This window comes from Gossypium hirsutum, chromosome D07 (genome assembly GCF_007990345.1).
Source record: "Gossypium hirsutum isolate 1008001.06 chromosome D07, Gossypium_hirsutum_v2.1, whole genome shotgun sequence".
NCBI classification, from domain to species: Eukaryota; Viridiplantae; Streptophyta; class Magnoliopsida; order Malvales; family Malvaceae; genus Gossypium; species Gossypium hirsutum.
In genome coordinates this window covers 5,556,487-5,567,444 of record NC_053443.1, presented here as the reverse complement: position 1 = coordinate 5,567,444, position 10,958 = coordinate 5,556,487, and the positions used below count along the sequence as shown (strand labels likewise).

At 32.9% G+C, this 10,958-nt stretch overlaps 2 protein-coding genes across 3 annotated transcripts; both read right to left on the bottom strand.

Moving 5' to 3' along the window:
- Nucleotides 1-876: 876 nt before the first annotated feature.
- Nucleotides 877-4,561, bottom strand: LOC121219289 (uncharacterized). Its single transcript, XM_041097198.1, has 5 exons — nucleotides 4,174-4,561; nucleotides 3,957-4,076; nucleotides 3,779-3,868; nucleotides 2,294-2,914; nucleotides 877-1,609 (listed from the first exon to the last, which is right to left on the bottom strand). The coding sequence occupies exons 1-5, from the start codon at nucleotides 4,318-4,320 to the stop codon at nucleotides 1,289-1,291; spliced, it is 1,299 nt and encodes a 432-aa protein (XP_040953132.1). The 5' UTR covers nucleotides 4,321-4,561; the 3' UTR covers nucleotides 877-1,288.
- Nucleotides 4,562-5,139: 578 nt separating this feature from the next.
- Nucleotides 5,140-9,492, bottom strand: LOC121219288 (floricaula/leafy homolog). Of its 2 annotated transcripts, none has more exons than XM_041097197.1 (3): nucleotides 8,910-9,492; nucleotides 8,200-8,561; nucleotides 5,140-5,721 (listed from the first exon to the last, which is right to left on the bottom strand). In XM_041097197.1, exons 1-3 carry the CDS (start codon nucleotides 9,382-9,384, stop codon nucleotides 5,347-5,349), a joined length of 1,212 nt encoding a protein of 403 aa, XP_040953131.1. In that variant the 5' UTR covers nucleotides 9,385-9,492; the 3' UTR covers nucleotides 5,140-5,346. The 2 variants fall into 2 exon arrangements, with proteins under 2 accessions (XP_040953131.1, XP_040953130.1); XM_041097196.1 differs by having other exon boundaries at nucleotides 8,200-8,570; nucleotides 8,910-9,488.
- Nucleotides 9,493-10,958: the final 1,466 nt, after the last annotated feature.

The window sequence follows — 10,958 nt, the reverse complement described above, 5'->3', positions numbered from 1 at the left end:
ATCACAACTCATGTTTAACTCAAGCATTAACTCATGTTTAACTCAAGCATTAATATGTTGTTTATCTTCATAATTGATTTGAGGGTGAATTTGTTTGATAGAATTTGTGCCCTTAATCTAATTATTCCGTCATATATTACTTATAATATTTCAAACTATTTGAATTAATAAAATTTTTATATGATTATTTAATATTTTTTAAATGAATATCCTAAATGTTTTTTTTCATGAAAAATAAAATGATTAAGTAAATATTAATTCACTTAATTAATATTAAGTTGTATCATAAGAACTATGTGTAATGGAGAAGACAATTAATAGATAATCTAAACGGTCTAAACTCTATAGGGTCATAATGAGCAAATGACTCGTGTTAAGACTATTATGTTTGTCTTGGCTATTAGAACTAGATTGACTCCTAAAAATAGAGATGTAATTATTTAGACTAACAATGTTTCAGATAGGATCCAAAATTACTTAATCCTAGATCCATTTATAAATTAATTCATTTACCTAAATACTGATAAGTGGATAATTGTGTGCACAACTTATATACTTTGACACAAATCACGAACTCGAAATAAATATATAAATTATTATCTAAATTGAATTATTATAAACTATGTAAAATTCATCATAATACAAAAACTAACATCAACACAGTATGCATTTATGAACATGTTACAAATAAACTAAAATAAATTTTAACATAATCATATACTTTACCAAACACCAAAAGTGTTATATGCAATGATAAGATATATTAGATTCTGAAGTAGAGAATGCATGTTTGAACCTTAAAAATAACATTGTTGGGACTAGAGACAACACAAACTCTAAATATGAACAATAAAAAATCATAAAGGATAAAAAAAAATACACTTCACCCAAACTAACCCTCTCACCTTATGACCAAATTTAGCTGTCCAACTAATCATACACTCTAGATCTCAAATTAAGCCATGACAGTGGGACAGGTTTTAAGAATTGATAGATCTGAAATATTGCTGAATCTAGTTGGTTCATTCGGGTATCACTCCAACTTGTCATTTAAACCCGATGCGAATGTACGAAATAATATGACAGATATAATACGGATGGCCTTGAAATAATATTTGATGCACATTAAAACATGAAAATTAACAGCATGTTTCATCAACTGCTTGGTTTAAAAGTTTCCTAATCTTTCTCAAAAGCGTTCACACACAACACTAGGATAATAAAACCGGGGTCCATTCGATCATTTAAATTCGAAATAGTGAAAAATCATCAAACCACTTACAAGACATCAAGGATTGAAGGGGTAGGGGTTGATGCGCTTGCGTGAAACCACTTGCTGCACTGTCGATGAAGGTGATAAACCCAAGGGGATCCGAGCGTCGACGCATGGGGTTTCTGGACCCAGAGCTTGCACATTATTCTGAATCACTGGCCTGTGATGTAATGAAGACCTTGCTCTTGTAGATTGATGGTGCTTCTTTTTTCTCTCATAGTCGACAAGTTCTTTAAGCCCCATTGGACTCCCAGGTGTTCGAAATTTCCTCATCTTCCTCTCTAGTTCCCATACTAGATTGTGATCGTTTGCATTAGCTTCCTCCACGCCTAAGAACTTTATACAAATAAAACAGTAAGAAAAGAGATCATATCAATCTATTACTATACCGAGAACATTTGCCTTTGTTTCTACCTTACTAGTGGACCAAGTGATACCCTGACATATTCAAAAGAACATGAGGAGAAAGTGAAACAATGACTTCAATTGCCTTCTAATCATTAAATCTGACGGAAAAAAGTACCATGGAGTCCCCAAGTCAGATTACATTTTGTCCATTTTACTAAAAAAATATACAAATTAATCCCTGTACATTAAATCAAAGAACAAATTTGTCCTTTATTAAAAATTCCATCATTTTTATTGTTAGAAGCTAGTTCCTATACATTAACATAAGGTACACATGGCACCCATGTATAACTGTCTGTTTATTTCATCAACCATACTAGTTTTTAACAAAAGAAGTGGATGAAAATTTTAATACAAAAGATTAGTTTGCTCTTAGTTCTAACATATAGGAATTAATTTATCCATTTTTTAAGTACAGGGATCAAAATGCAATCTGACTTCTAATACAGTGGTCTCCATTATGCTTTTACCTAAATCTGACTAATTTACTCAAACCAAGTTATTAGGGGCAGCAATTATGAGTGGCAGCCCTTAAGCTGGACCCATGCATCTCTCTAGTCTGGAAAGCAATGAACCACAATTACAAAGCACAAAAAGGCAGGAAAGTTAAACCTTGCTTGAGGCAAGTTGTTCAATATGCTGGTTTTGTATTGCAGCAATGAACTCATGGTATTGCTTCATTTTCCTAACTTTTTCTTCGGTCTCCTTTAACTTGCACAATGCCTTGATCCTCCCCTCCTCTGCTACTCTGACCTTCTTCCTTGCTTCCTCTAACTCAATCCTACCATTTCTCATACATCTTTCCATCTCATCCACAGTGTCCAGCAAACGTGCACATGTTCCAATCTTCAAATCAGCTCTCAGGCCTTTGACATACTCTACCATTGGGTTACACATTCGTTCAGCTAAGTCTTGCATTAGTCCCTGCACGTTATCCTCAACTGAGCTAAGTACTGCATCTGTTTTATAAAATATGAGTTGAAGAAGCTTCTGCGTGATTAGAAAGATGTCATGGTTTTGACTATGAAAAGCAGATATATAATAAACTGCTTTGCGGAAAAGGTTTTGAAGGGAGCCCCGTTGAGTGGCAAGGCTTTGAAGAATGTCATCCTGGTGAGAATTGACTCGGTTTTCCACTTGTCTAAGCAGGTGGACAAGCTGCAGTAACTGTGTTTCTTGCTTCTCATAAAATTCTTTGCCTGCTATTATTGCCTTAGCAGCACAGTTTTCTTCCTGCAAGGATAAAAAACTGGGTTATTGAATGTGTAATATAAAGGTGTATAATACTCAACTTGTAATTTTTTTCTACTATTGTTAATATCATCACTGACATCATTAAAAAATCCAATAGTAGGCTAATATAGAATTTATTAAAAAGAAAAACAAGCCAAATCATGAGGCTAACCTGAAATTGTTCTTGAATGACAAAATAGTGAAAAACAACTATTTTAATTACTATACTTTCACCGATATAAAAAAAATCAAGTTTCAAGTTTGAGTTCTTTAAAAAAAATTAAAAATTCCACATCATTCAACCAACGAAATCTTTCTAAAGATCTTAGTGATCTAAAATATAATATGAATAACAACATGCGAATCTAATTATGTCAAATTAAAATATGAGAATTAAATTCCCAAAAGTGAGTATAATACATGGATGAAAAACACAATTTGACCCAAGAGAAATGACATCAAATATTCTCTTTGGCTATACAACACCATGGCAGTAGCTCCAATCCAAATCAATTTCAAAGTAGGAGTAAGATAATCTTCATCGGATTATATACATTGATAACATTTGAATGTAGTCTACGATGGTAGTTATGTATTAAAACCTCACCATAAAACCCAATATTCTTGGCTAAGCTTTTCACGTGAATTTAGATCCTTATTCCTAACTTTTCTAATGTAAAATTTTAGCTAATGAATTATTAGAGATGAGAGGAGTTTAAGGTACAAAAAATGGATGCCAGGAGATACTTGACTATACTTTCCCTAACTGATTTGATAATAAGCTAAAAACAAGATTAGAGATTTTGAACTTGATAAATGTACTTAAAATGTTCTTGCAGAATGAAAATTTATGTATTAAACTACCTTTCTGTAAATCTGATCGTTCCATTCTCCTCCAGCTGCAGTTGGTGATTCAGGTGTGAGACTCAGACCATTCCTATGGAATTCCTGGCCCTGCCATGAAACCAAAATTAAAATTTAATACCTAATCTTAGAATTGTTATTTGTTTACTGATTTAGTTTTTCAAAATTTCTAGATTACAGGAGAGAAATCAGCATCGACGATGATCGCGGTGAACCGTCCTTCTTCAGCCATTTCCTCTGTTTTCAAACCAACCAACTTCATCAAAGGAATCGCTAAGGAAGAGAAGACATCCTCTGCCTGGAAAAAAAAAATCAACGGCGATTCATCGTTTTAATTTCTTCAAAAAAACACGAAATCAAACGAGAGGAAAATCACGAAAATCAGAAGCAAATACTTCGGCCAAACCGATTTTGATCTGCGATTTGAGTTGGTGATAAGCAATCTTCACTTCCTCCTGCCGCGAAGCTAGTCTCGAAAGCTTTGCGCCGATCGAAGAAGTTGATTCAGATGCCGAATCCTGCAATCTCCGTCGATTCTCCATGTTTTGGCGGGAAAATTATCCAAACGGTATTTCAAAACCTTTTGATCTTAACAGTAACAGTTCTACGGGTTTAAAAATTTTGGATACCGACGAGTTTTATGTTAAGAATTCTCCAATAATAACAAAAGATAAATAAAAGACCAAAAAAAACCCTTCAATTTAACCAAAAAAAAAATTCAGTAATTACCGAGTCGAGATTGTATTTGAACCACTCAAGTTATCGAGGGAGTTGGATTGATGCATTTTAATATCTAATTCAAGCATCTTAGAAACCTAATCAAGTTTTCACTATATCTATTACTATATTATGGAAGTTGTGGGTTTAGTTTATCTACTTTTATTTGATCAATTTTAGTTTTTATATTATTCGACTTGATTAATTTTAGTTATCATAATTTTTGAATTTTGAAAATTTAATCCTAATCCAAATAATTACAGTTAAATATATATTTTAATTTCAATTACTAGTCATATATTACACGTATATTTGTATATTTAGTTTATATTATCAAATTAGATCATTCTAAGTCCCTATACTTTTCAATTTTTGAAATTTCAATCTTATCACAAACACAAGTCATTAATCCATTAATTAGATTTTTAGCAAGTATTTTGTGAAAATAACAAACTAACATATCATTACATATATGATAATATGTTGGAAGCAGTAGAATGTAACTTAATAAATTTAATAATTATATTTGGTGAATATTGCAATTTAAAAATTCGAAAAGTATAAAGATTAAATTCACAACTTCCGTGTAAAGTACAAGGACTGATAGAAAAATTTAACCAATCGATTATTATACAGCGAGAGACTTGAAAACAAAGGCACAATTTCTTGCTTAAATTAAGATCAGTTCGAAATAATGTACAGTATACATTATACAATCTGATAAACCTAAAATCTAGAGACGCTAAACTAAACTAAACTACATTAATTCTCAAAGTTTCTAATTCAGTTCCAACTTAAACCATACATATAATCTAAATTCCTCAACTGATTAATATAAAATCAAAAGCTTTTTAGAACCCCATATGATCATGTCCACCAGAAACCGAACTCGAACCAGCGGCAACGGCGGCAGCACCATTACGTTCAGCATGACAAAGCTGTCGAAGCTTAGTCGGGACGTACCAAATAGCGAGTCGAGGATGGGCGTTGAAGATGGCATCGATGTCCCAACCTTGGCGAGCCGCAATCGAAACTAGTGGTTTGTAGCAGGCTTGTCTCCATGCCCCGACATTCTCGCCTCGCTCCTTGAAAGCTCTCCGCAGCGCATTCGACGCTTCCTCATCGAGGCAATGTAGGGCGTAGCAATGCACGTAGTGTCGCATTTTAGGCTTGTTGATGTAGCTTGCCCCCGCTTTCTTAGCGTACCTAAATACTTGATTTGTCACCTACAAAAAAATCAATTAAAAACCAATAAAATCAAACTTTATATCAACTTTGATTTTGTTTTTTTAGAGTTAAATGCACTAGACATTATCAAACTATGATATTTTCGTTATAAATTGATCCTAAACTTCAACATAGTCTAAGTACATTCTAAAACTATCGGTCCTATATTGATCAAGTCATATTATTAAAACCACTAATTTAATCGTTAAAAAACACATCAAATCTTATATAATATAATTTAAAATGAAATTTTTAAAAGAATTGTAAAACATTATTACATAACCTTTAAAAGTTAAAACTAAAAATAAAGTAAATTCGAAAAAAGAGAGTGAACAATAAAAGCTTTTGTAAAAGTTTTGAAAACTTCAAAATTAAAAATTTTTACAATATTCATTTCCATTTAAATTTTACATTTTAAATCATGCCATATAAGATTTGACGTCTCATTTGATGGTTAAATTAATGTTTTTAGTAATAGAAGTGTCTTATTAATTTAACCTTGATAACTTAAGAATATAATTAAAATATTTTAATGTTTAGAGACTAATTTAAAACGAGGGTTATAGCTTGAGAATGTACTATGAAATTAAATTTTTTAGCAAAAGAAAGTGAGATTTGAAATTAATAGGGTGTATAAATAGAGGAGACCAATTCGGTTTAGTCACCTTCAATTTGGGTGGTTTTTTTCAGTTATAGATTTAATTTGGTTTGTTATTTTAACCGGTTTCAAATTGATAATCGATCAAAATGATATTTTGATCGATTTATTTTATAGAGGAGAATGCGAGTTCGAACCTACTATATTCCTATTTAAAGTCGAAGAGAGATTAATTATATAAAAGAATTCATTATCATATAATAGAACTAATAAAACAGTCGATTGGCATTAAGTTAAAATTTGTTTTTTAATAAAACAGTAAAAGGTTGAGAAAACGACAAAACGTGGTTACGTAAGAAAAAAAGGAGAGTAGATGTCACATGGGGGGCATGCCAGCTCAATAAGGGTAAAAAAGAAAGGAAATGATTTCAGACAAAGTACAGTTAGGGACCCCCCCCCCACCTGCAAATATTTTCTTTCGAACCCATATTTCCCAGAGCCTACTCCTGCCCGTACCAGATCTGTCATATTTTCATTGTAACAGCTGGCTTTCAATCCCCCTTGCTTTATTGGGAACCTCTATCCCTATTTTCTTTGCTTTTAGATGGGACAAATTTTGCTTATATTTTTAAATTGGCTAAATAACTATTCAAGTCCTTCAACTAAATGTAGTTTTGTTAAATGAACTCCCTTAACCCTTATTTCAATCTAATTGTTTTTGTTCCTTTAAATATGTTGTTAATCCTTGTACTTATATAGAATTCTAGTTTAACCATCATCTTTGTTGGCAATTTCTGTTTAAAATTTGTGAACTTATCATGTTTATATTTTGTCAACCTAATCAAAATTTCAAGCTAACAAAGTTTGACAAAAAAATTAGATTTTAATACTTGTACTGAAAATTTTAAATATGAAAACTTTTAAATTTTTAATTAAAGGGACTAAATTTATTTAGTAGGTTATTTAGATAAAAATTTAAAGACTAATTAACAACACATTTTAACTTTTTTTAATAGTTTTTTAGATATAAATTTAAAGGCAAATTGAAAAACTAAAACTTCATTTGAGCTTAAATTAATTAAAGTTGAAGAATTTTAAAATTTTGTTTACAGAAAAAGATCCTAATTATGCTTTAATCTTTAAAGTTAGAATATTTTATTGATACTAAATTATGATACATTCATGATGCGTGTGAAAAAAATTATATAAAAATATATTTTTTTTAAATTTATGTAAAAATCAAAAGAAGCATTAGTTAAAATGACAAAGTTAAAAGTTTTAAATATTGACAAAAATTCTCATTATAGTAGTACCGATTTGTAAAAAGAAAAACATAAATTTTTAATAAATTTTCAATTAAATTGAAATTCAATTAATTAATGATATCAATTTAACCAAATTTCTAATTATGTTAAAAGCATCCATGTTGAACTTGATAAAATATATACATAACTTAGCAAATGAAAACATGCTTAGAAAAAATTAACAAAAAATAATAGATTTTATATTTGATGCAATTAAGATGTATAAGTTTATACACATGATGACACATAATGAAAATAAGTTAATTAATTTTTTAGATTTTAAATAATGAATGGAACATAAAATATTGATCCAAAACAACAAAGGTGAAACCTAATAGTTAATATTTTACTTATATATAAAAAATTCATATTATTATATGAAAATGTATATAACTAATATTTTAAACCTAATCATAATATAACATATAATACAAACAACTAATTAAATAGGGTTAATATGAAAATAATTTCGATTAAGAATTTTTTAAAATTAAAATTTTTAATTAATTTCATATTGGTTTTAAGGTTCATATCAACTTAAAAACAAAAACATTAAAAAAAGGTTGATATGTTACCTTAGTGGGGCATTTTTCGCCACGGTCCTTAGCTATGTTTTGGACTTGAATCAAGAAATCCCGACACTGCTCGTAGAGATGGAAGAGGTAATCAAGGCCGTTCTTTTTGCCACGTGCTACCTCGCCGGGCTCCGTTACGATGAAAGGGTGCTCCCGCTGCCGCTCGTAGCCACCGCCACCACCATCACCGTTTTCATCATAGTCATCACCACCCTCGAATTCATCCCCGTTGTCAACTTCAACCACCTTTTTCTGCCCTTTCCTCCGCCGCTGCTGCTTCCTCCTTCCTCCACCTATTACCATCTCCCACGTTCCCCCTCCGCCGCTCCCCGCCGCCTCTTTCTCTTGCTGCACTGGCTCCTCTGATAACCCTGTCAACCACTCTTTTCAACGCCCCCCAACAAATACAGCAAAACTAACTATATACATACATATAATATTATTGCACCTAGGGATGGCAAAGGTGCTCTTATATATATATATTCACGATGAGCTTATTGCATGGAAAATGAGATTGTTTCAAAGCTTTCATACAAAACATTTACGTGTAATAGTCTCTGTAATAAAAATGAACATCAAAAACGTATATTACCAAAGAAAGAAAAACAGCAAAATGAAACTGTCAAAGGGAAGTCTTGTCTAGATTCTTTTAATTACGTAATCAAAGGGGTTTCTTATATATATATATATATATATAATAACGAACGAACCTTCTTGTGAGAGAGCATCGAGAGCGTTGGCGGCGGTGGTAGTGGTGGTGGTGTCACCTAAAACCAAGTGTCGCCGCCGTGAATCCTCTTCTTCAAGCCGTCTCCTTTCAGCTCTAACGGCGGCTTTAATACCGTACCTTTCACCGACGAGGAGTTCCCACCTGAATATCTGTGATACACTATTCATCATCTCGTCTAACTCTTCTTCTTTCATGCCTAAAAGGGTGTTTACAGTGAACCCTAACTCAGCTATCTTCGCCGCAGTATAGTACCTGATTCCATAAGCTTGAAATAACTCTTCAATACCCCCAAGTTCCCTCGGCCTCCCCATGAAAGCAGCAGCAGCAGCCACAGCCACCGTCTGCGGCTGAGGTACGGCGGCAACTGCTTCCACCAAACGAGCCGGCGTTGGCGCCATCAGTCCCCTTGGATCCCACTTGAAGAAGCTCCCACTAGCAAAAGTCTCAGGGTCCATTTTTGAAGTGAAAACAAGAAAATAGAGAAGAAGAAAAAATATTCTTATCCCTTTATGTTTGGTTGGCAAGAGGAAGCTGCCGATTGATATAAAGAGAGCAACTATGGAATTCCCAAAATACCCTTGCATGAATTGGTTTCTTTGTGTTGTTACAAGGGAACCGAACTTGACAGTTGGAACCTAACCAGTAACCAGTGAGAGAGACAGCAGTTAATGTTTCCTTTGCATGAGGTTTTCCTTATTCAATTTATATATAGGGAACGAATAGGAAATCGACACGTCAATACGGGTAATGATTAGACTTTTTTTTAACGTACCCTGATATCAGGATACGGCCAGATTTTGGTGTTTTACATGAGGACCTTTTTTTTATTACTATTATAATGTTTTGAACCATTTGATTGGTGATTATAGAGATCCGTAGGGCAATTTTGAAGCATCTGTGAGTGCCAGATTATGTTTCCTTTGACTTTGACTTTTTCTTTCCTTTTGTTAGGGTGTTGAGCATGAGTTTTCGGTTTTAATTCCTTGGAGTTGCCCCCATGGTCTGATTTTCATTTGAACCATCATTCTTTTGCTGTTTGAATGTACCCAAATTGCCCCACAAATTTTAGGAAAAATACTGTTCACCATTGTTTTTCTTTTTGAACAGTCAATATTCTTCCTTTCTTCAATCCTTTTCCTAGCTTCCTTGATATCTTGCCTGTATGTATCTTTTCTTTCTTTCTCGAGTTCATAATTAATGACCTCAATATTTTACATGTGAATTGAATTCTTTAAATTAACAATTAAGCTTATACGAAATGTTAAAAGTAGATAATGATGATGGTTCGTATTGTAAATAGTGTGAAGAGCTATTAAAAATAGTGGAGGTTCACACCTTAGGGGTATAAAGGGCCACCAAGGTAGAGGTGCTCACGGGCCGAGCGGCCTGGCCCGGCCCGACGGCCAGCCCGAAATATGGGAGGGTTTGGGTAAAAATATACGCCCGAAATATGGGCTTGGGCAAAAAAATGAGGACCGATTAAAAAACGGGTCGGGCCTCGGGCACCACTTTTTTGGCCCGGGCACGGCCCGAATATAATAAATATTTTTATTTATTTTTATTTTTTAATTTTAAAATACTTTTAAAATACTTTTTTAAATTTTTTTAAATTTTTAAATTTTTTTAAAATACTTTTTAAATTTTTTTTAATTTTAAAATACTTTTTTAATTTTTTTAATTTTTAAAACAAATTGTTGGTATTTATTTAAAAAACGGGCCGAGCCGGGCCAGGCCGGGCCCGGGCTTATGAATTTTTCCCGGGCCGGGCCTGGGCAAAATTCTAGGCCCATATTTCGGGCCGGGCTGAAATTTTTTTCTAAGCCTAGCCCGAACCCGGCCCGGCCCATGAGCACCTCTACACCAATGATGGTTTGTTTATTTGAGTTGAGAGAATGTTTGAGAAGAATGTAAGCTATTTTTTTATCTTATCTTATGTTTTTTTTTTTTGGTGTTGAAAGGAAGTATTTATTGAGGGAGGTTGGCTTGGTGTGGCTCCCGACCATTAAATGTTATATTCTATAGATACAGG

What these genes read in the sequence shown, in the direction of transcription:
- LOC121219289 (XM_041097198.1), bottom strand. Translation starts at nt 4,320, where the DNA reads ATGGAGAATCGACGGAGATTGCAGGATTCGGCATCTGAATCAACTTCT. An exon ending in TCGATGCTGATTTCTCTCCT is followed by an intron (nt 3,869 to 3,956) that starts GTAATCTAGAAA and finishes GTTTCATGGCAG; the next exon opens with GGCCAGGAATTCCATAGGAA. An exon ending in AACAACTTGCCTCAAGCAAG is followed by an intron (nt 1,610 to 2,293) that starts GTTTAACTTTCC and finishes ATTTGTATAAAG; the next exon opens with TTCTTAGGCGTGGAGGAAGC.
- LOC121219288 (XM_041097196.1), bottom strand. Translation starts at nt 9,384, where the DNA reads ATGGACCCTGAGACTTTTGCTAGTGGGAGCTTCTTCAAGTGGGATCCA. An exon ending in CGATGCTCTCTCACAAGAAG is followed by an intron (nt 8,571 to 8,909) that starts GTTCGTTCGTTA and finishes AGTGGTTGACAG; the next exon opens with GGTTATCAGAGGAGCCAGTG. An exon ending in GCGAAAAATGCCCCACTAAG is followed by an intron (nt 5,722 to 8,199) that starts GTAACATATCAA and finishes ATTTTTTTGTAG; the next exon opens with GTGACAAATCAAGTATTTAG.